The sequence below is a fragment of the Brachyhypopomus gauderio genome, chromosome 8, assembly GCF_052324685.1.
Source record: "Brachyhypopomus gauderio isolate BG-103 chromosome 8, BGAUD_0.2, whole genome shotgun sequence".
NCBI lineage: Eukaryota > Metazoa > Chordata > Actinopteri > Gymnotiformes > Hypopomidae > Brachyhypopomus > Brachyhypopomus gauderio.
The window spans coordinates 5502428-5527520 of record NC_135218.1 but is presented as its reverse complement, the minus strand read 5'-3'; the positions used below and the strand labels follow the sequence as shown (position 1 = coordinate 5527520).

Below are 25093 nucleotides of genomic sequence, written 5' to 3'. Positions count from 1 at the left end.
AGTTAAACACAGAGTACCGAGGACCGTAGTGGGAGATAACTGGATACACTGCAGCACTCCCATTGTCCATGCGGGTTAAGATCATATATATATCAGGTGTTTTCTGTACTTCACAAAGCCATAAACTACATCTCGGAGCTGAAGATCACGCCTACCCAAAGTTCAATAAACAACCAGGGGTTTTTCCAGCCTTTAACTCACTTAGATGACAATCTAATGAAATGAGGAAACGGCAGAAGCGGCGATTGGCTTTAATGGAGTGCAAGAGCAAGAGGCTCGAAGTGCTGAGGGGAACTGAACGTGCCACGAGGCTCATGGGCGCAGCACAGGTCTGTGGCATTTTGCAGGGGGTTATTTCTGACCTGGAAGGCTTCCTGGTGGTTTGGTACGGTCTGATTGGCTGCCTGCATGCTTCGCAGAAGTGCCACTGCATGCTCCGTGGTAATGACATAATGACAAGGCATGAAACACAACACAGAAAACGCATGTGGGAAGAAATATAACTGCCTCATATACAGACTAACAACTAACTATCCACGGAAGCCCCATTTACAACTCTAATAAGTAATGTCTGGGTGCTCGTGTGGGAGATATTTCACTATTTCACAAACTGGCCTGCGCAGAACACGAGGTCCATTCTAGACTCTGCTGGTTGAGCAGTTCAGTGGTGATATGCCAGAATGTCTCATCTGCGCAAACGGTGCAAAACATAAACGCATAAACGAGGCACTGGCGTGCAAACCTCAACACTGGTTTTCCTGTCACATGCATCCTGCAAGAGTGTAAGAGAGAAGCGGTGATAAAGGGAGGGGCTACGTGCTCTTTCATGTCATTCTACTTTTGAATGGCCTTGAAAATGAGTGTGAGTTTTATCGGTTAGTGGTTGGTACAGGAGACGTTAGTTCCTGGTCGACTGATGCATTGTTGGCTTATGAAAGAAAAGCGCATCAAACCCACAGACATAAACACCGTTATGGGCTGCGTACGCTTTCATCTGGTCTAGCTCGTTTTTATACCAACGTATTGCTCATGCATTGCTCATGCATTGCTCAAAAATGTTTTACATCGCATTACTTTGAATAGAAATGTTGGAGAGATTTGAGCTCGAGACGTTCCAACGTTGTGTAGCGACCGTAGGCGCGAGCCTTCCGTGCCCCCCGACTCACCGAGCAGGAGCAGCTTCACCTCCCTCGCCGCCTTCTCGCCATCCTCGCGGAGGTTCTTGTCAATCATTTTGGACCTTTCCGCGGCCGCCTTGTCCTCTGCGCTCACGGTGCACCCCATGGTGGCGAAGACGTTCTGGACACCCCGTCCAGAACAAACGGTGTCAATAAAACCGGAGATCGATTCAGCAGTTTATGGACCCAAAACTGCACAGAAAAAATGCACAGAAGCAGAAAATGCGCAAAATATCACCAATTAAAAAAGTTTCACCCGGGGAAGATGCCAGTTGGGCCCGTGATGCTCCATCAATCGGGTGGCATTAGGGGTCCACGCGCAGGTGATGCGAGTTATTTGACAAACAGCAGGTCTAAAAGTTGTCCAAATCAATAGTGGTATGCCAACCTAACCCGAACCGAGCGACGTGCGCACGCAGGTATGTAGGAGCTCCTGCGATCGCACGGACGCTGGGCTGAACCGAACCGCCACTGACGCGCGCACCAGCCCCACTGCGCCGAATCAGAGGCGCGCGGTGATGGGTCTAAAGGTACAAACCCCCCCCCAGTGCGGAACCGTGCTAGCCGACCAGCTGACCCCTTTCAGTCGCTTCTCCTCTGGGTTTAAATGTTTAGGAACATAATCCACACACAGTCCAACCCAAAACCTCAGAAACGTTTGACGTTGCCACGCCCGTAGTGACTGAACTAATGCGGAATAAACAGCGCGCGCCTCCAAACCCAGAGCGCGAGCGCGATTGCCAGCTGCTGGTGAACTTTGGGAAATGCTTGGCGTCCTAAAATATTTCATATTGTTTATGAACGATTGTCTTTATATCTGCGTGACTGCAGACTACGTTGATCACACAAATATATAGGAATGGAGTCAGGACTCCAACAAACCAGATAAATATGTATAGATTAACTGTACTTTATATACACTTAACTGTATGATTTAAAGTTAACAGTGCACTTTAACCTTAGTCATTGTTTCAAATCTAGTGTGAGTCACAGCAAAAATTGATTACTCTCCAAATGCTTGCAGGGTGCACTGTGTCCGGGTTATGAAGATACTTGAGCAGCTGTTCACATCTCACTACTGAATTAAAAGAAGAAACAGTGTGTGTGGTGTTGTGATTTGTGTTGTAAAGCCAACACAAAGGATGAGTAAGATCATTTTAAAATAGTGCACATTAATTACGCACTGAACAGCACTCCAATCAGAAATGACATGTAAATTAATGAATATTGATTAATATAAACTATTGGACAGAAGTACGTTTCTAATATCCTATTTGAATATTTTTGGCAAAAGAGATAACTGCTGCCCTAAAATCACAGTAAAATAACTCAGCAAAGAGAAATGTTCAAAGTCTGTATATATGTAATTAATTGTCCAGATCAAAAAGATATTGCAGTAGGATAATTAGATCAATAAGTGCTCTCATACCAATCAAAATCAGATGACAAATAAACCACACCGATCTAAAAACAAATACATATACTTTTTTATTGTCAAACTAAAACCAGTCCTGCTATTTACACTATACAAACTAGATAAACAGATAAAGAGGGGTTAACACTTATGTACATCATTATTATAGACACAAATTAATCGTAAACCTAGTATTATTCACTGAAGCCATTTCATTTGACAGAATTCATTTGACAGGTCCAAGACAGGACAGAGTGATTGTTTAGAGTGGTAGCCCAACAGTGGAAAAGTCCAGATGTTGAAGAGCTCGGGCTGGATGATATTATAAAACCACCCTCAAAGCTGTTGTGTGGTGCTCTTGCAGTAACTGGAACAAAAAAAAAAAAACAAAACTACACAGGTTCAGGAAAACAGCTCTTCAGTACACAGAGAAATGACCTCAGGAAAGAATAAATGGGCCAAACACAGAAACAAAGTCAGTAGTCAGTTTGAAGGAAAGCACTTTATAGACAAATGCCTTTTATCACATTTTGGCCTGACACTTTGCTTTTTTGGCCTGACACTATACTTTTATGAAGAGAACAGCTATGAAATACTGGTAGCCTAATGTTTGAATGCCTCTTTCACTGAAACAACTTTCAGTCATCTAAAGCACAGATTTCAAGTGAGTTTGAGTGAGAAGAATTAGCACGTTATTTCATCATGGAATCAGAGCAGCAGCAATGTTGTGTTAAAACTACCAAGGAGTTTTTTCATAAATACAAGGACTATTGCAAGTCCCTTTTTACACAAACATTTTAATACTACAAGTATAAATTAAAAATCAATTAAATAAACAAAAGAGAGCATCAGTGATATATTCTGAGTAAATATTTAGAAAACCTTAAATAAGGAGACTACATGTATAAATTGGCACACAGTAAGTAGTCTGGTGAACACGTATGGTCATTTTGAACTGCCACGGCAACTAATGGTTTCAGTGATCACCCTGTGCTAGAATATTCTGTGTTAGGATAGTGTGTTATCAGTGTAGACCTGCACTGTGCTAAAGTAGTCTTATGATGTCAGATCAACCTTTACCAAACGTCTATATCACAAAAGTTAATGTTTCTAGTAATTCCTACTTCTTCTCATTTATTAGATATGAAGGTCTTCCCATCATCCAATTTCTCATAATTTGTCAAGTCAATACTTAGAAATGTTTATGCAGGTACAATACATACAGTGATGTACAGTTCTCACTGAAGTCATGTTGTAAGAAAGCTACAGAAGTGTTTCTGAGATGTTCCTGCAACAACTTGGTGTAGGCTGAATATAAAGCCCTTCTACCTCAGACCACTCCAACCTCCTAGACGTCAAAAGCTTTCACATAGATTTGTTTAGTTCTGAGATTGAAACATTTTTTAAACAGACCACTTGAACAGCACAAATGACTGACAATGACAGATATCAAACACCATATAAGTTAACAGTCACTGCTGGTAATAAAACGTGTATAGATAGAAATTCAGTAGTACACCACATCATTAAACTTGTACATTTCAGAACATTGTACGCTAACAGGGTAACTGTAGAAAACAAGGAACAAAGCACATTAAACATCATAACACAGGTACGGAAAAAAGATTGAGGTGGAGAGGTTGAGAAAGCAGATTCCAAGTGAAAATGGCCAGTTAAAATATCATTCTTTCATTCTTCTTCATCATTCAAGGATATGACTTCATGTCGTCTATTCAGGCAGCTAGTTACTAGATACTATTTTAAGCCTAGGATCACACCTGTATAACTGCTATTTTTATTTTAATGCAAATCATCGTAATCGCTTTTTACATTATCCTTCGGGCACAAAACTGTACTTCATGTGATCATACGGCTAAATATATTTTATACTTTGTGGTTAAAAAATCAGTGGTTTAAAAAAATCTTCATACATCTCAATAAATATTTGTCAACTTTTAATCTCAGTCATGAATAATCTCTGGCGTCCTCTACTGTGTGCATAGTGGATGGTACGTAGGAGGAACGCAAGTAAACCAGGACTACTTGAGCACCACAGACCATCTGCAATGATCACGATATATCTGTGTGCACACCAACATTCCTGCATTCAGTGTCTCCTGCTATCCAAGCATGCTACCAGAAGGAGAGGCCACCCTAAATGCTCAGGAGAGCTCAAGCTAATACAGATGACTTCTTTTCCCTTTCCCCTCATGGAAGAATCGTCTGCCTTTGGCCACTGCTTCATTCTACCCATTTAAACAAATCTACACTACATCTTTGTAGTCCTACAGATGATGCAATAAAAAAATAGAAAATGCTTTTTTTTTCTTTGCACCTGCTGTACAAAGCATGCACTCTCTGTGTTACAAAACTGACCAGGATCCGAGGGTGTTGATCTACAGACCTAGCTGTAGAAAATATGGGCGGATGAGTTCAGAGTGAACGGCAAGAGGGAGGAAGGAGCTAGCACAGAGCTTCTCTGCAGAAGAGGATCACAAAATGCTCAGCCATACTCAGCGTCCCAGGTTCACAGGCTCTTTGACCAACGGTCAAAGATAATCTCCACCATCAATGAGCGGCATTTGGCTAACTGGAACGGTAGGCTAGCATTCCCTCAGCACTGTGTATCTGCAGAGGTTCCCAAGCGGGAACAGAGTAAATGATGTATAAAAATGTAAATGTAAATGTAAATGTAAATGATGTGAACCTTCAGACCTGCGTTGGAAAGCACTGCCAGATATCATACTAACACGGAAATGAATAGGGTGAAAAAATGAGTCCCAACTCCCTTACATGCCATTTACTCCTCCCCAGTACACTCATATTATACACACACACACACACACACACACACACACACACACACACACACACACACACACACACACACACACACACACACACACACACACAGGCTGTCCCCTAGTGACCACCAATTGCACTGCCTCCCCCTGTTGTCCAGTCGATGATGATAAAGCTCAAACTCATAATCATGAAGAGCACACCCAAACCAGCAAAACAGGCAGCCTGAGAGAGAGAGAGAGAGAGAGAGAGAGAGAGAGAGAGAGAGAGAGAGAGAGAGAGAATTAAGATATTACCAAGGTATATGTCAGTCAAATTTACCTCCAGCTGTGGCCCAAACACACCACCAATTAAAACTTCAACCAACATATGCCACCTGCCCTAAACGTTGTGTCATCAGACAGGCTAACCCTAGAGCGTGTTTAAGGTTGTCTGGGTAATGTTTGCTGACATTGCTCGAAAAGCAGAAAGTGGGTCAGATGTATGAGAAGCAAATATCAGGAGTTCATGGCCAACAGTTAATCAAAAATCTCTTTTTCCAAACCCATCTTCCTAGCACGGGCGTTCGGAGATCTCGGAGGGCATCTCACCATGACTTTGGGGGTGGAGCGCAAGGACTCTTCATCCTTGGGCACGATGCGGATGTAAAAGACAGCAGGGAAGATGAAGATGAGGCACGGGGCCGAGGTGGCACCTGGAGGAGGAAGAGGAAGACGGGGATAAGCAGGACAGCTTCCTGTTTTCAACTGAACATTCACTTAGGGCTCCATGTCCCCTGAAAACCTCTTTTATAAACTGCCTGGTTGAGAAAGCTTATCTGAAGGCACATAGACAGAGATAAGAATCACACTTGTACACAGCGAGGAAAAAGGCAGTTAGAGTAAATGGCAATATATATCTAAACTGCCTGTCAGGCTCACATGTAGACACATAAAAGAGTCCAGTTAATGGACACAGCCCTGTAGCATCACAAGCTGAAAATGTCTGATTTGCAAAAAGCTGCAAAATGGGGTTATAGCTGACACCCATTTTGGTTGTATGTCAAGCATAAGCCAATATCTCTGAAGTGGAGAACGGTGAAGCACTTGCATTAAAGGGGAAATGACTGGTGCATTACGGCATACTGTCCCGATTTTCAGCCTTGAAAGCAACAGGGGCAAATAGAAACGTTCTATTTCTAGAAAATGCTTCAGGAAAATATCACAGGACCAGAACAGGGCAGCCCAAAACTTCCCTTTGGTATCTTGACATGTGTCTCATTTCTAGAGGGACTGAATGAAAAATATTGACATAGCTTGATCTGTGTCAATATCAGGAAAGGATGTTTAATGTGGTCAAGGCCAGAGACAAGCTGGACACAGACACCAGTGCAAGTGTTAGCCTGTGTGTACGTGCTGAGTAAAGCTTAACAAATACCTACTTTTTAATTAACACAGTTCAAAAAGAGGAGACTGAGCGCAAAAATGACGCTAAACATTGACTCGTGATAGTTTGCGATGATAAATATGCTTTGTGACATCATAACATTGTGACACAGCGCTTCCTTCGACTGAAACGCCACCTACAGTCTATCCAGACCGAGGGGCGGGACTTCCTGTCCGTAAGGTGGCACGCAGACTTACCGATGATGCCAAAGATGCCCAAGATGTTCGGGGCGAAGATGACGAGCATGTTGATTAAGGTGAGGAGGACAAGTGCAATGGCAATGTGTCGGATCCAGTTGAAGGTCTTGTCGGGGAATATCATCTGCTGTATAGCTCTGCGCACCTACATGTACACAACAAGTCAGGAGACGCTTCTACGCATAACAACAAATCACTTCTATAAACCGTGCTGGATAAAGACATTACGATTAAATGCCATAAATGTACAATGCAAATGAGAAGCTGCCTAGATAAATGTGCAACAAATAAAAAAGTTCTTTGCATACGAGTATTCTGGAAACCTACCAACATGTATCCAGTGAAACACAGTTAGCAATCGAGGTATTGATGTTGGTTGGTTGTGGTTGATTCTGGGCCTGACTGACACTACATGTGTTCAGGCAGTGTGTACTGGTCTATGTCAGGGTTTATAAGTCCTGCTTCTGGAGACCCACCGCACTGCACATTTTTTATGTCTCCCTTATCTATCACACCTGATTCAACACATCAGCTCGTCAGCACAGTGCTTGGAGAACTGAACTGGTCATGTCCTGATAGCCTAAAAAGTGCAGTACAGTGTGAGACCACAGCAGCAGGACAGAGAAGTGTAGTATGTTCCTCAGTTCCAGGGTGTTCTGCAAACTCACGGGAAAAAGCACAATTGGTACAGTCAGTGTGACCGCGGTCAGCACAGCCAATCGCACACAGAGGATCAGAGTGTCGTAGGGATCGATTCTGCTGTAGGTGTGGAGTAGTTCTGGCTCCACATTTTCTGTGATGAAAGGAGATATTGATGAAAAAGCAAAAACAATTTTCACAGTTCTGTGAGAATTAGTATCAAAGATATATTTCCTTCACAAACAGCAGTATAGCTTTCAGTGAATGAAAGATAATTGGATGTGGTTGGAGTAATCTCATTTGCATAATGAGGAATAATTGGGTCAGGCCAGAATAATACAATTTACATAATGGCTAGTGGCTAACTCGCCACACCCCTTTCATTTAGCACTATCAGCACATACTCAGCCTCGTATTCAGAGAATGAGAACAAGAACATGGCAGTTGTGCAGTGCTCAGAAAGGTCAGAGGTTAAAGGTAAAGATGTGTCTCACCAAAGAAGGTCAGATAACCAAAAAGGGCAGCGAGGAAATACATGGAGTACATAATAAAAATGGAGAGGTTGGAGACATGCTGCATCTTCCGTTGAGAAGGGCTGTAAGCAGAGAGATAGCAGAGCATTAAGCCCATACACAAGACGCATGACCACCTTGTTTTCTGTAGATACAGTCTGTTAGTGAAAGAGGCTTTAATAGTACGGAAACAAATGGCTAATCACCAGACATCATACTTCAAGTCAGGCTCTCGGAATTGAATACGGCCATGAACCGAGAAAACTGATAACGGATGTGGAGGGTCTCAAACTCACTTCTTCAGTTCAGTGTAGATGGGCAGTACTTCGGGGTGACACACAAAGGCAAAGGCCAGAATGGGGATGGTGTACGCGGTCTATGGAGTAAAAGGAAGAGCAAAACAAGCCAAACGAACGGCTATCTTCGTGATTTTACTCATTTTACTCAAAGTCCAGGTTAATATTGTATTGTTGCTGTGAGAGGATCCGTTTCGGCAGCACACAGTACCTGAGAGTTGAGAGTGAACATACGCGGACCGCAGTGGGCATCATCTACCTCGTGGGCTGCATCATAATGGTGGGCGTGGCCAACCAGCACGGAGGCGTTCGAGTGCACAGGTATGACCGAGTGTGTGGTGCTGTTGGCAGAGAACTCTTCAAAGGGGCACGGAATCTGGAACTTCTTATAAATGACCTGACAGCAGGGACATGAGAGAGAATGAGAGTGTAAATAGGATGAAATTAGATTTATTTCACAATATGAGATTTTAAGGTTGAGTTGTGCTGTTGGCATTCAAATCCAAATGCTTCATTATAGTATTTTCCTGCATTCAAGACCACTGAATAATTCAATTCATTGTGGGCTTTTCCAGCATATTAGAAAATGCATGAGAAACCATGAAAGTCCTTCCATCCAATCTGCCACTTACTACATGAGAACTCTAGACCCTACTTTTAGAGAGAAAACACACACTCACACACACACACATACACCAGTACTCCTTAATATTTAATGTCATCTACATACCGCAGTCAGAAAAAAGACCATGCAACTGAGAGAGAAGCCACTGGTGTATCCAAGGTAACCTGGGGGATGAGAGAAGTGTGATGACCTTTGTGTCGCCAGTGACCTCATAGCTGTATGGTCCAGGTAGCATCAAAGGTAAATCTTCTGCTGTAGTGAGTGTTCTCATCAAACCCAGATTTCATGCAGCAAACAATCTCCCAACCCTGTAATCTCCCTAAATGGCAATCAATGGCTTTACAGAGGAACTATTTAAAATATAATATTCACTGATGTGCCCACAGTGAGTCAGTGAGGACTAATATGCATAAATCAATATGTCTACACTGGGTTGGGTTTCGAACGAATACTTGATGCCAACAAGAATTAAAATGACCACATGCAGTGACTACAATAAAAGCATGCACAATCACCATTATCTGTCATAATTTATCGACATTTGTGATGATTGTGTAAGTCAGGCTACAACAGCTTTCAGACATTTGTGTTGTACATGCATGTTTGTGCCTGAGTGCCCGTTGGACAGTGACTGTACTATGAGGGAGAAGAGAGTCTCTTACCCAACTGCTTCATGATGGCCAAGGGCAGAATCATAGATATGGTGACCAGAACCACAAGATAGTTGCCATTTAGATACCATTCTCTATTGGGGGGAGATGGGGGTCATGTTTTTGTGTATCAAGAAACATATAACATATATTTGGTTTGTTTGCAGAGGCATGCATATAGGAAACATGGAAAACTCATTTATTTTGCACATAACTAAACACCTCTATTTCTATCTCCAAGCAACTGACTCTGACATATAAATTTCTGATTTATGTGACAACTTAGAACTATTGCTGTAGCATGTTGAGGTGCAGGTTCGATTCATCCTGGTACTGAAGAAAAGCATGCCAACCTGGAGTCACCCGTATGACACATGCTAATGTTAACTGTGCCAAAGGTCTTGGAGCTGCACAGGGTCAGGAACAGCATTTGTGTGAGAAGGAATTACTTTCAGTGACAAGCTTGGCCACGCCCCCTCCACCCCAGCCAATACCACAGCCTGTTGCCATACATTTCAGCAACCATACATGTGTATACTTGTATATTACATGACTGACACAAACACACTAAAGGTCAAGGGTGCATCATAGTCCTAAAGAAAATTGTGATACACTGGCAATGAATTTGTGTATTAATAGACACATTAAAACACGTTGTGTCAGGGTCTCTGTCCATGGGATAGTGAGGGACATCAAACACAAAGAGAGACATACAATTAAAGGAACATTGACATAAGAACACATTTAGCATCTGTGTTGAGTGTAATGCATCCTTGGGTCCTGAGGATGGCGTTATAGTAGTAACTTTGTTCATTAATTAATCCATCCATCTATTCATTCATCCATTCATCCTTGAGCAGGAGGAGACTGGTTCAGCTTATTCTCCTCGACTCAACGGACAGACTGTGGTACACTGCAGAAAAGCTGACAGTTCAGGAGCTGCAGGACGTCAGGACCAGGAAAGGAGCTGAAAGATTCACCATGAGCCCCACACACTCAAGGAACAGTTTCACAAACTCCCCTCTGCTAAACTGTAGCATTCAAAACCAGAACTACATGGAACCTGAAAACTATGATGATTATGATTCTGAAAAAAAGAGCTGGGCTGGTTTCTCCGATGTGTACGTTACATTACCAACACCATGCACTTAATTCATATTAATTAGGAATCGCCACTCATTCTATGACCTTTTACTTGTCAATCATACAAAATAACATATTTTCCAGAATTTATGTAAATGTTTTAGGGCTTCGACAACCCCTGCAACTGACCACAGAAGAATCACATTCTTAATCTTTTCTTCATTTTTTATTGTATTCTAAAGTCACTGGGCAGCTGGGAGAAAGAGTTTTGGTTTAACTGTATAATTTAAATGTTTTCAACAGAGGATCTGAGACCTTCATAAACATGAGTATTGTCTTTCCTAAAGCTGGCTACACCACGTGATCTCATGCAATGGCTTAAAAATACACGCGTGGTCTAATTTTGCATTACCTTTATCTTGAGACCTCAGCGTAAGCAACGCTGGATAACCAAACATTCTGAAGATGAGGCAAAGCTCAAAGTACAGGCTTCCTAAGAGCACACCATCAGAGCTAACGTGATATAACGTGCTATAGATGCTCAGATGACTCTAAACATAAAGAAAGCAGCTGATTAAAGCAATCTTGTTTACAGCAATTGTCATCACAAGTCATGCAGAGGTTTGGCATAGTGATAGCAAGAGCCAATAAGGTCCTGACCTCCAACTGGCCAATCAGGATTAAAAGTTACAGACCCGCCTCTCCTACATGCTCCCAGATTTGTGAGGTATGGCCATGACAGTTGATTTATTGGTAACAGAAGTGAAACCCTTATATGAATGGATGCCTGACTACAATGAAAGTTCCCTTGGAAACCCTTGTCAAAGGGAGAACAAGTAAGTAGTGTGTTAAAAGCCTTTGTAACTACTTACCCAGAGTTGGTGTCTGCCTTCAAGAAGGCCTGGATGACCAGAGGGAACTCAGACTTTACGATGAACAAGTAGCTGGACATAGCTAGAGGCAATCAGAGTTATCAGAGCTTAAGACTGCCACTCAATCCATCTTTTCTACCTGCAGTGTACTAAATATCAAGTTATACTGACATCTACTGGCTTGGAAGTATTGGAAAATCTGTTTTAAATCCATTTTAAACAAGTCCACCTCCATGTGGGTGATGCTCTGCGTGGAGCATAAACTGGTTCATTTGGGGACTACAAACCAATCTGATTCCTAATCTTATATCAGAATCAGAATATTTTATCCACCAAGTACGAAATGTACCAGGGCATTCTCTTGAAGCAGGTATCAGTATGCGCTGCATTATATAGATGAAACATACAAATAATACGTATCTTTACTGGATGATTCCTTGTATTGCCAGGCAGGCTTATTGTGATTATAACAGAAGCACCAGACTCTTAAGTACAGAATGCAGCTACATGCTAACAGAGAGACACCCTGAGACGACCCCAGAGAAAGTGTGATTGTGAGAAAAAGAGAGAAGTGAATCTGCGTCAGCAGAGCATGATTGAAAAACATTGAGGGGAGAAAATAGTGAGAAGTAGAGCAGAAGGAAGGGAGACATGAGAGAGAAACCAGAAAAAGCAGAGAGGCTGGGAAAGACGTGTAACCATGCCAACAGCAGCGTGCTGAACTAATCTGTCAAGAGTGCTTTGACCTTTCAGAAAAGACTCTGTCTCAATGCCGTTTTTGTTAAATATCTTTGTAAACGTAGGAATGTTGATTGCTCAATAATGGTGTTATAACAAATCTCTACAAAAATGTGTGCCTACAAAGTGGACACATTGCCATCTATGTCATTTTTTAATAAGCTGACTGAAGTAATGGATGTTAATAATAAACAACAGGTATAGAACATGGAGGAATGGCGTTTCTGATTCACTCCCCTCACCTCCGATGTTCTGTAGTGTGATAGCGATCCCAGCTGCCATTTTTCCAGGTGTGCCGAAGGCCCGAAAACCCAGCTGCTCGTAGGCTCTGATTCCTGGAAACGAAGTAAAAACAAACCAAGAACTCACCACAGCTTGACTTGTTGAGTACACCAGTCCAGAATTTCCCAAAACAAATTGCTGAACTCCACACAGGTGTGTGTGCAAGATCACATTACACCATTCCTCAAAAGACAGCACCAACTTCCCCGAGGGTTTAAATACTTAACTATTGCTTTGGTTTAGTATGTTGTGCTTTCTTTGACATGTTTAATTACCTGTAGTAATAACAGTGCCTATTTAGATACCTCTGATCCAAGCTCAGAACAGGGTAGAATATCAGGGTTCATTGAGTAATAACAGGATTTAAGGTGCTGTTGAGGACGATATGAACAGAAATGTGCTCACCAACAACGCCAGAAGCTTTAAGCAAAAGGTGAATTGAGTAGCAGGACAGAGCAGCAACCGCCGTGAGGAGGAACCTGAGGAGAGACGTGCGTGAACGACACTTTCAAAACACAGCCATTCACTACTATTCACTACTGTCATAAAGAATACTTTCATTGCCCTGGAGAACAATAGAACTGATACATCATGATAACGGTGATAACGATGTTATATTCATTCAAACAGCATGCTGAAATGTTACAAATACCATCACACTGAACCTTTGACTACTTATGGAATTATGGAATATTCCTTTCTTTCATTTTAGTTAATAACTGTATCTTTACTTTGTGTGGATTTCCTTGTGAGGTAATCTATGGCATTAATCTATTCACACTTAAAATCCATATCCAAGAGACCATTTTCTCATAGTCAATGGTACAGTGAAATATGTTACATTTTGTTAAGGTGTTAGTGTCTAGATTTAATGCATCATAACACACTCATCATAACACAATAACCCCTTGCAACACATAATTGTTATAAGCCATTTTCTGAGGTAATTGGACATGGAATGAACAGGACACTTTTAAAATCTCATTTTGGTTCATTTATGTTCACTCATCGTTGAATGCATTACCCATGAATGACTCTTACGAAGTGGCAGAATCAGTTCACTGCAGCGCAAGAATGTCTAGTTCATGGAATACTCTTGTGAATCAGTGCATCAGCAAAAAGCTAAGAATGCTTTTGTCTCAATATAAAATATGTCTTATAAGCAATAAATCCTTGTTTGATACAAATACGGCGAGTAGGTGTTCAGCCTGCTTGGACAAATTCTCTGAGATCTTTTGTAGGGAGCTACTCTAGTGACGTGAATGGCAGACTGTAGGCAAGGAAGTGTTTCCCATAACCCTTTGTGCTTGTAAGCCAGTGCCAAGGCAAGTAGACATGAGTTTGCCCCAATGGCAGTATGGTGATCCTTCAGCATTTCTCAAAAAGTCAAATGTTGCAGTCACTACGTTTCCCAGAGCTCTCCGGTCAAGGCGATTGGGGGGGGGGGGCGTGTAGTGACGTTTTTGCTGATTTTACAGTTGGACAGACACCAGCAGAAATCTTGCCAAGGCAAAGCTGACCCCAATAACTGGAATTTCATTTTATTCACTTACTGAAAACCAGCAGATGGAAGTAATTTTGGTTTGCCAGCAATTACAGGAAAGTCGCAGCTGAATCAATGTTTGATTAGTCTCATTGATTCTCACTGCTAGACGAACATGACAGGAGGGATATGAAAAGCTATGTTGAAGTTGCACAACTCCTCTGAGAATGAAGTTATGCAGGAACTGCTGACCTCAGCTCATCTACCGAGGCGAGTCCAGACACGGGTGTTGCATACAGTTGTGACAGATGTTCACAGGTCACAGGTCACAGGCCCAAAAGAACTGTGATGCTGTGCCATATCTCATCCCATTGTATCAATACTTCTTGGTACGTGTACTGGTATCACTGTTAGCATACAGCAGGGACATACTGACACAGGGGTAGAACTAGGTGCCATGGTTTGTGCAGGATGGCGACCATCCAATATAATAGTGGCTGCCATTATAAACCATCAAACAACCAGTAATACACAAAGAGGCCTTAGACTTAAGTCTCATAGAAAAAAGAAAGAGGAAAAAAAATTGGTTCTGAGATCGTGACTTAATTTGTCTGCTTTAGCCCCTTAATTCATTAGTACATTGCGATGGGGGGGGGGGGATTTTCCCCTCAAGGACATGGATAATGCATGTGTGCTTTATATAACTAAAGCAAAGCTCTGAGTCGAAGTGTAGCATGGGTCTATCTTTAGAGGACTCTGCCTAGGCCTTCCAGGTAATTGGAGTCATGGTGTCCGATTCCACGTAACGTATCTGAAGCTGAGGACACCCTAACTTGCTTTCAGCACTGCTCCCTCAGCCAGACAGAATGGGGAACCCATCTATACGAGGGGAGGAGAGCTAATGTCCATATATGCGGAGGGGTGAGACTTTTCTGAACAGACGTGTTCAGAAGAAGAGTGGGAGAGGACTATTTTAGGCAGTAGCCTTTCCAGATGCATGAGGGGTTGGGCCAAGGTGTGGAAAATCTACAGGGGGAGGGAAGAGCCCAACAAGCTGGCTAAGAGTGAAACAGATGGAAAAATTTGGCAGGGAGGAGCTTAACCCAGCAGGCGTGGCTGGAATCAACATGTGGAAAGTTTTCAGGGGGAGGGGCATAGTCCAGCAGTGAGTTGGTTGGCATTCTGGTGGTCATGTTCATTAGCCCCGCCTTTCTCCCCTGCATTAGGGAATAAGGTCACTGCTTGTGACATATGGCATTCCTGCAGGTCAGAGCACGTGTGTGGTTAAGTAAAGTGTCAGATCTATTTGTAAACATACTAGCTTAAAACTAGCCATTTCATACCTTTGAGATTTGGAATTTATCCTTTAGTATAACAAGTATTTTTTAGTATTGAATTATATTTATAAGCAAATTTTTATAATGTCCAATGTGACAAAACTCCAAGGTGGGCTGTATGTAGTACTCTTATTCTGTGTTTTATCATTATGAGTTACCTACAATTCTACAAAGAGATGTGTTGAGGAGAGAAGTCACATTTATAGAGCATGAATGCATGAGGCATTCTTCAAATATCAGTAAGAAGTAAACAGGAGACACTTATACAAAGGATTATGGAAAAATACTCTGACCTGCAATGACAAAAGATGTTTCTATCTCTGTTTTGTGAAAATATCTGTTGTAAAAAGTGCTATATAAGTAAAACTCGATTGAACTGAAGTGCTACATTTATAAAATCATTTAAGTAAATTAAGTAATGCTCAAGTAATGCACATCTGATTCATTACTAACTAACAAACTAACACTACAAACACTAACAGATATCTAGTGTTTCATTTTTAAATATGCTTTTAAATATATATTTTTTGTTAAACTTGTTAAACTTCGAGGAGTGATTTTATCCTTGCTTATCATATTTTAATAATTCAGTGTGTGTGATGATGTTTGTGGCTGTTTCAGACTTACAAAAAAAGGAGAATGCCAGTGTTGGACATGGCGTATGCCAAGCCTAGAATTCCACTGCCCATAATGGCATTGCCAAGATTGAAGACAGACATGCCAAAAGAGGTCTTCCCTTCGAACTGACGAAAGAAGCAAAATTTGTGATGAAGAGTTATGAAGCAGCCTCAAAACACAGCTAGGCTGATATATATTGCACACTTTAAAACGTGCAAAATCTGCATTCAATCAGTTCTGATGAATGAATACTCTTGAATATTCATCTTCATTAGATATAGAAAATGACACCAGCATAGTGATGAGTTATGTGTTATCTGTGTAGAAGCAAATGCTATTAGATTTGTTGTGCTCAAGTTTGTTGTAGGATGGAAGGTATTTTCTCTCTCTCTCTCTCTCTCTCTCTCTCTCTCTCTCTCTCACACACACACACACACACACACACACACACACACACACACACACACACACACTTACATCAGTGAATCGTGGCTTCTTGCCTCCACCGTTGGGAAGGAACTCCACGTTCTCAGCTATGGTCCCTTCAGCATCATCAAGCCTAAGGAACAACAAGAAGTGAAGACGTCAAATTTTCCACTTCCTTGTTTAACTGTCAGAGTCAGAATCAGAATCAGAATCAGCTTTATTATCACTGACGTATGAGTCTTGGTGATGGCGCAAACTCAATAAAATCTACTGAGTTATTTTAGAATTAAAGTAATATTGAACATGAACATGTGATCTGGTGACACACATATGCCATGGCAGTGACAACATGAATAAGTTAGTCTGGGAGCAAAAATGATTCAACAAGCCATTTTAAAGACTTTCACATACCTGTTCATCGAATCATTCCTTAGGGTTGACAGTTGGGACGAATCATCCAGTGCAAACACAAAAACAAGGCAAACATGCACTTAGAAAACAAACAAGAAACACACCATTCCATCAAGTACATTTAAACTACATTTAAACAAGTAATACTGCTTATTTAACAACATGTAAGACCTGGAAATAGAGACTCATCGATTTTAGCTCACACATTTTTACTGCCTTATAATCAGCTTAACATAACTGTATTTAAGAAATAAACCCAGATGTCTCGGTTGGTGTCAGTCATTGCAAACTGGAGCAAATGTTGGGTCATGTTTGGGGTTTTTTTTGCCAAAAGATCACAATATCCAAACATTTAAAAATACAAAATAATGCCCAAATACCCCATATGTCATTAATATATCTTACCCAGCTTGTATATGTTCTAATTAATTGCAAAAACATTACAACATTTTTCTGCACATTACATAAAGCTCAGAAGGCTAAAACATCTAGAGAATCTAGAGAAGATTTTTTAATAAAGTAATTTGGTCTGATGAGATGGTGTAGGATTTTATTTCCCAGAACCACAGAAAGTATGTTTGAAGAAGTGTCCGCAAATGTTAACATTTTGGAGACCTGTTGTTTAGGTCAAGCTTGAAGTGAAGATGAAGGCAGCAGATTATGGGAAAATCTAGATTCAGAGCACAAGGTCAAAGCCAGCAGAGAGTCGCTGTGGGAGAGAGGCCAAGCCTCAGAACATGCCAGTCAGTCAAAGGGCTTATGTGAGTGTTTTGTCAAGTGGGCAGCGTTACCACTCTAGAGAATCCACAAACTCATTCACAGCCACCATAAAGGGCTGCATACAGTGATAAGCAAGGGTATGTCAAGTTTTTTAAAATATTGTGCTTGTAAATGTGTCTTGTGCAATAAACTTCGTGCACTATCACACAGGTTCATCCAAGAAAAATGTCAAATTAAAATAGCACAATAATTCAAGGTGACGTTTGCTAGACCACAACTGACCGTGCTGCATTTTTCAATTCAGCATCTGAGATGCTTTGAAATCTCTGAAGGAAACACACTTATAGACTGCAGAAATTTAGTTAGTGAAAGCTAACAATAAAAAGATAAAAATCAATCAATAAAATATCATACTGTGAAAGTACCAGTCAAAAGTTTATGACTAAATACATTTTAGGATGTTATATGCTTATATGATTTCCCAAACAAATATGTATCCATTTTAAATAATAAAATGTTTAAATGAGTGAGAAATTGTTTTGACTCAGAACTTTAGTTCTTCACCCTGCAAATGCTTAGTGCATTTCCTAAAGAAATCATCATTGGTGACTGAGTTGGGAAGCTGGTTAAGACAATCCCAAGACTGCGGGCTGTGAACTGTAGAAAGGTGGATCATTTGAAGAATATAAAATCTATGTGTTATTCACACATATAAAATATTTGTGCCATTCAATTTCACCCTCACAACATGGGCAGGTGTGTATTTGGTTGTCTGCTACCAATATCCTGGTAGCCTCTACCTAGATTGATTGTGGACCAGCTGGCTCAAATGTTTCTATTTAGAAAAAGAAGGAGCAGTGTGGACTACCAGATTGTGTCTGAGACATTGTTCCAAAAATACTATTTTTCCTAGATTAACAGATATGGTATTTCCTTCTAATAAAGCATTTCTTACACAAATACCCTTTAACATAATTCTACCTACTTCTTCATTGTTATAAAATCAAACATTCCTCACCTAACTACTGACCAGTAACAATACTGCAGACTAGCATCAAGATATGACTCGGATGCTTTTTAATCTGATCAATGCTGAAAGAAGCGGGTCACGCCCATATGTTTTCCTGCCGCATCATTTCACATCTCTTAGAAGTACATCTTGTTAAGGATGTAAACTATATTATTGTATTTGCATAGACTTGATGTTTTTGTACGGATTCTGTATAGATGTGCTGGATATGCAAACACATAAGCATCATTACTTAGTGATCTGATATTAATGTAACACAAGCACATTACAAATTATGCCAGGTAATAAGTGGGAAGTTTTTTTCATGCAAGCAATTCATGATACATGGATGTCAATCTGGTTTTAACAACATACACTGGCACCATAGTAGCACCAAAGTAAAGATTTTCAAAGGTTTGTCAGCATATTGTGTGTCATTTAGAGTGATGTATAAAAATCAGGCTTACTGGTCTTCCTCCATCATAGTCTTCATCGGCACGCTGTCATCCTCGGGGTCAGGGCCTTTCCCGTTGACTAGGATGCTCATCTCTGATTGGACGGGCTCCATGCCAGAAACAGGCAGCAGTTCTCTGAGGGTTCAGCGATGTCACACGTCTGTAATAAACAAGGTTGTTAAAAAATTAGCAACGTGTCTATCTGTCAGTTACAGATTAGTGTGACAGACAGCCACACGTGCTAAAGTTTCATACAACTGTTGATGTAACGGGGGATGGTTACATACACTGAACTGTATTTTTTTCACTGGACAATGCATCTCATTACACTTCCACATCTGACAAGTTCTGTTCACTTCATCAAAGTAGATCAACATGACAAGAGACGTCTGTCTGCTCCGGGTGCGCTCACTAAGAGTCTCTGTGATCCTTCATAACTCAGCATGTGGATATGACAAAGAGCCCTTGTTTGCCGTATGTTGCTAAGCTGAAGCAAATAATGCGCTATACCTGAATGATGAAATATGTGCAACAATATACAAGCCAGCACATGTATGAGGATTTGTGGGGGGCAGACGGTTTATGTTTACCGGCAACAGCTACTATGTATGTAAATGCTGAGTGGCCAAGCAATGAGAACTGCCTGTTTGATGCACACTCAAACGTAATAAAAGATGGCAGGGGGATTAGTTGACATTTATTTATATACTGATAAATTTAGTTCTGTTAGGTTCAGGGTGGTATGACAGAGTCATGGGCCAGGCCGATCTGCTGGCACAGACAGAAGGTCAGGCTAGGGTCAGAGGGAGTTGGACTAGAGGAAGAAAAGCAGAAAACCTGGGATGTTGGTGTACTCGAACACGTGCTAACCAGAACTAACCAGGAGCCATTGCCCATGAGAGAGTGCTGCTTCTCCCATGGGAACTTACATGACTCTGACCTTCGCTCTTCTCAGTTTCAAAACGTGCAGACAGTACATTTGACTCTCCTGAACTGAATCCGTCTGTGAATTATGGCAGGTCAGAGCTTAAACATCTACACCAAGGTGAGACTATAAAACAGCAGTTTAAATGTTTATTCATCACAATTCGCATTGACATTCATAAGATCCTTGCTTTTTCTCTAACTCACAAATGCTAAGCTTGTTAATCCGGTTAGCATCATTAGAGAATGAAGATTAGCCTTGATATAAGATTTTTTTTTAAGTCTAACTTATTAACTTATAATAATACTCATAATGAAACTATAATAAAGGTCATGATCCACAAAATAAATGATTAAATGGTGTTAAATGGAGAAACACACACATAGAGGAAAAAGGTTTTTTTCATCTATCACATTCACACCTTTCACATAGAAGCAGGAACTTCTATATGTGAACTGCTCTTGATGGATCAGAACTGAACTTTGGTCACAGAACCAAACACCCAGTCCCACACTAGTGCGCACCAATCAAAACAGCTCACATTAGCATTAAAAACACTAAAGTAACTGTGTGTTACACTTGCTAAGTCTTTCTCAGACACACATTTACCATATGCATTTGTATGTATTGTATGTATGCAGCCATCATACTATCCAAACATTAGCTTTTAGCTACCACTTTACTCTCTTTGGCCCCATTATTCATCATATTTATTGATGGCAACTATAAAGGAAGCAATTAATTATCAACCAATACCACATAAATTCCTTGGCTGCCTCCAGACACCAGTTTAGTGAATATGGTGTGTTGTACATAATGTTTGGATGATGGTAGCTACACAAATGACATAGTGAACACAGAGTACCTGGGTGGGTCTGACCCAGGCTTATGGTCTTAAATAATCTTTTTTCAAAGCAGTTTAAGTATGGACAAGCAAGTGGCAAAGATGTGTGTTAAAAGGGTCATACTGCTATGTTACTACTATGCAGAACATTGTGAACGTTAGTCAGGCAGTTTGTGCATACACACATGTATGCTCCTAAAGTGTTATGGGCTACGTTTTCCTCAAGGGTTGGAAGGAAATTAGATCACCAAGAAAGATTTCCAAGTTGAAAGCACAAACGGGTATGAACATTGAACCGCGTGGCAAAGTGCCCCATGTGGACAGAGATTCATCTATGACGCACACCAAAACAAACCCAGCCATGCACGGCTGTACAGAGCGCAGACACCAAATAACTATCATTCCAAAACATCTCCCTTCACCAGTGCTCCAGGCTCAGAGCCTACATGTGAACATGAGGAACACAGCTCAAAATAAAAGGTTTCAAAATATTTGGAAATGGTTCAGTCTAAACAAGTCTGAGCCTCACAGACATACATTAGAATACTCAATACATAAGTTATAATCCAAAAATATATAATAAATCCACATTGATATGTAAATATGTGTGATTTTATGTGTGAGTTTTAAAGTCATGAAACAAATGGTCTCACAGCTGTATATTTGCTTATTTACATTTATCAATATTTCTTCGGTTATGACCAAATTCGAAGGGATTTGTGAATTGCAAAGCTCAAAAATGAACCGATGACCAGTATAAACACCATGTCACCATTACTGACACCCTTCTCCGGGCACCCTGAACAGACCACCCCCCCCCCCCCCCTCTAAACATCAGTTCCCACAGATACTTAGTGGACATGTGGTCAGCTGTGGGAGACATGAACGGAAACACAAGCGCAGTGATTATCAGGAGGCATCCACTTAAAATGCCCACTGCCTTCAACACACTCATATTGTTACTGAATTTGGTTTGCAGGGCAAGATAGGCACAAAATTTCCAGGAGTAAACAGGAGTTTAAGGTTACAGCGGGTTTGTTTTAAATCTGGACCAGTGGACTTTATCAAATTGGTAACATGGCCTGAATCCATATCTGCGTGCACCTTGCATTTAACTCATCCATGGATACTCCACAGCTTCTTCTTCATAAATGTCAACCATTAACAACCTTGAATTGAGTTCAGACTTCTGTTCATTTCAGGAACAGCCTGGTATCAAACACAGCTCTTCCTAACTCTCACAACCACAGGTATTTCGCAAAAACATTTTACAAAAGACCTTCACGAACATGCCAGCCGCAGGTAAGTAACAGGTAAGTACATTAGCGGGAACCCAGCTCATCAGAGCCATTTCATGGAGAGCACTCATCAGAGCCTTTTCAGGGAGAGGTATCATTAAACACAGACTAAATACCATGGATTAGTCAGAAGCACTTTCCCTTTTCTTACGAGCAGCAGGGGGCGAGTTAGGCAAGGTGAGCGTCTGGCGGATGACCTCAGGGCTGCCTGTCCACCTTTCAACATTAACAATACTGAGTAAATGGAGGTGCAGTGCTCACACGGCCACCCTTGGCAACCCAGAAGTAGTACTGAGAGGTACTCTGGAATTACACAACATTTATAAATGTTTTAGTTTGACACACTTAGGGATTGGGGTGGTTGGGGTTGGGACAATATATTGTTTGATAATCATTATTGTGATACTGGCTTCTGATATAAGGTACTGCAAAAAAAAAAAAAACAACCCTGCAATACAAAGCATTGTCTTTGGGGTGACACCTGTTGAATGAAAGACGATCAGTCTTTGAAATTACAGTAATGACTCCTAATTATAGCACCACAGCTCAGGGGTACAATTCCAGTTACAGTTTTTATAGTTGAAAAGGCAGTTTCTGTAGTTTCAGATTAAAATTCAGTTTCTGTTCAGTTTACAGGTCTGTTGAATGCTGGGACAATGCAGCAATCTGATGTTTTTGATAAGGTAATCTGGGGTGCTATGTAGTGTACGGTCTTTTTTAACCATCTCCTGTCATTCATTTCACTGATGTTTGTGTTATTATAATCAGTAGCAACAGTTTAAAAATATACACATTCAAAGTATGATTCTGTATAAAACTGAACACCTTTTAACACCCATAATGTGGGACAACACAGTCCATACAGCACGTGTGTGCTGTGTGGCACGTGTGTGCTGTGTGGCACATGTGCGCGCGCACACACACACACACACACCATTTCAACCTCTGGTTCTGAGAAAGACTTGGATTGACAACATATTGCCATTATGCTTCCTTAATAGCAAATACAAATATCTAAGCAGCATGTCACATTATCAATGGCTATGGGAACACAGCACAACTGGCTTCCTAGAAACAATGTAGCACACACTTTTATTCTTTTACTCTTATTATTACTCATTTGTAACTACATTTTCAGTCACTGCTTTTGAAGTACAAGACCCAGATGTGAAACGAAGGGCACATGATCGATCGTATCTTTCGCATGTTTGACAGTACCAAGTACCAGAAAGCTAATATATAACTTAAGCTACCACCTCCAGATGGACTAATATTAAAATTACCCAGCAACAATGCCATAGATGACCCAAACACACATCATCTGACAAGGTTAGGTCCAGGGTTTAGGCTTATAAAAAAAAAGGTAAGAGCTTTAGAGAGACGTTTGCACAACTACACCACCTTGGATCGGACCGCACGGCCGTATTTTCCTCACAAAACACGACGGTGCCCCCGGCGCTGTCTGTCAGACAAGGTTCAATGACTCCTTCTATGTCAGCACACTTGTGAACGTTGACCTAGGGTGAGCACCACTGTCAGGACAAACAGGCTATGCTGCCACTGGCACGTGTGGCCTGTGTCATGCGTCACGATGCCCCCAGTTCCTGGCAGGACAATGTTTGTATGTTCCTGTGGCGTGGGTGTAAAACAACAAAAACACCAGTAACCACAACCAAAATCAAAACAAAAACTGTTAATTATTACACTACTAAAGAATCAATTTGGTTTACAATGTGCCATTACTTTTTAGATCACTTGAACAAAAATAAAAGAAGATGGGTGGGTGGGGGGGGGCAGTAGGGTCCTGAGCAATCACACTTTAATAATTCATCTTTCCCAAATTAAACCCTCACGACAGTATTCGATGGCAAAGACCCAAGTCTGCCTGGTCAGTTCAAAAACATTGCCAAGGGTTCAAGCTGTGACTTTTGATTCTATCCCTGATCTTTGGCCTTAGGCTTAGCACTGGGTGACAGTCAAAACGCACACACACACACACACACACACACACACACACACACACACACACACACACACACACTCAAATGGCAGTTGCTAGAAATTAGTAAATGGGCAAAGAAGATGTACACATGTAAACAATCACCATCGGTATTTTTTTTCTCTGCCATATACGGTGGTGAGTCAATCATCTCTGCCTTATACAAGAAACATTAACATTACTAGTTAAATAACATGCATTCATGGTAATAGCTATGTGCTAATCCTAATTCTTAGTTCTTTAAAATTCAATTTTTTAGATAAATATCTGGTCGTCAAATCCTTTATTGTATAACCTCTGATACGTTGCAATACTCGTGTATCATGTAGTATTTTTAGTTTTAAACGCAAAATGTGTAAATGTAAAGCGTGTTACTTGTTGTATTGTCAACATAAACATAATTGTTAACATAAAGAACCTAGTTGACTGTTCAGTAAGAAAATATCCCTAGTCACTAGTTGCCTTACCCACAATAAAAACCCTGCATGATATTGCGTTTCGGTCAAATGGGATGGATTTAACACACACACACACACACACACACACACAAGTTTTTTTTCTATTAAAAAGTGGTTGGTGTGCTCCAGATCACAGTCGCCCATCCGATGACCAGTGTAACTGCGTTTTCTACCACAGCAGCTACACTGGACACACGGTTGTAAGAGCGTGAGATCTTTGACGTGAGACGAGCCCCAGTTGATGTGCGTGACCCACGTGGGGAAGTATCCTCTTACAATAAAGACAACCAACTGTCTGCAAATAGCCAATAAAACATTTATCTGAGCTAACTGAAAAGAAGCGTGTGTTTAAACGTGTTTAAAAACGCTAACACTTATTGTCCTACATCGACAATAG

At 41.0% G+C, this 25093-nt stretch overlaps 2 protein-coding genes and 1 long non-coding RNA gene across 4 annotated transcripts in view; 1 reads left to right on the top strand and 2 right to left on the bottom strand.

Moving 5' to 3' along the window:
* gnai2b (guanine nucleotide binding protein (G protein), alpha inhibiting activity polypeptide 2b) overlaps nucleotides 1-1862 on the bottom strand; it is a 37805-nt gene extending 35943 nt beyond the window's left edge. Inside the window, exon 1 of the mRNA XM_077014000.1 lies at nucleotides 1167-1862. Within this exon, the coding sequence (XP_076870115.1) occupies nucleotides 1167-1284 (118 nt within the window). The 5' untranslated portion in view covers nucleotides 1285-1862. The remainder of the gene's footprint in view (nucleotides 1-1166) is intronic.
* On the top strand, nucleotides 47-7153 carry LOC143521290 (uncharacterized). Its single transcript, XR_013132711.1, has 2 exons — nucleotides 47-329; nucleotides 5951-7153. It is a non-coding gene; the product is annotated as an uncharacterized LOC143521290 (long non-coding RNA).
* The window catches only part of slc38a3b (solute carrier family 38 member 3b), a 23134-nt gene continuing 684 nt past the window's right edge, over nucleotides 2644-25093 (bottom strand). The window contains exons 2-17 of one of the 2 annotated variants that reach the window (XM_077013998.1): nucleotides 19185-19332; nucleotides 16989-17006; nucleotides 16629-16710; nucleotides 16161-16276; nucleotides 13119-13192; nucleotides 12674-12766; nucleotides 11694-11775; nucleotides 9751-9833; nucleotides 9194-9252; nucleotides 8675-8860; nucleotides 8464-8543; nucleotides 8150-8250; nucleotides 7685-7809; nucleotides 7017-7161; nucleotides 5985-6088; nucleotides 2644-5619 (exon numbers count right to left, since the gene is read on the bottom strand). In XM_077013998.1, the coding sequence (XP_076870113.1) occupies nucleotides 5515-5619; nucleotides 5985-6088; nucleotides 7017-7161; nucleotides 7685-7809; nucleotides 8150-8250; nucleotides 8464-8543; nucleotides 8675-8860; nucleotides 9194-9252; nucleotides 9751-9833; nucleotides 11694-11775; nucleotides 12674-12766; nucleotides 13119-13192; nucleotides 16161-16276; nucleotides 16629-16710; nucleotides 16989-17006; nucleotides 19185-19285 (1554 nt within the window). In that variant the 5' untranslated portion in view covers nucleotides 19286-19332 and the 3' untranslated portion in view covers nucleotides 2644-5514. The remainder of the gene's footprint in view (nucleotides 5620-5984; nucleotides 6089-7016; nucleotides 7162-7684; nucleotides 7810-8149; nucleotides 8251-8463; nucleotides 8544-8674; nucleotides 8861-9193; nucleotides 9253-9750; nucleotides 9834-11693; nucleotides 11776-12673; nucleotides 12767-13118; nucleotides 13193-16160; nucleotides 16277-16628; nucleotides 16711-16988; nucleotides 17007-19184; nucleotides 19333-25093) is intronic. The other variant, XM_077013999.1, reaches the window with a different exon arrangement.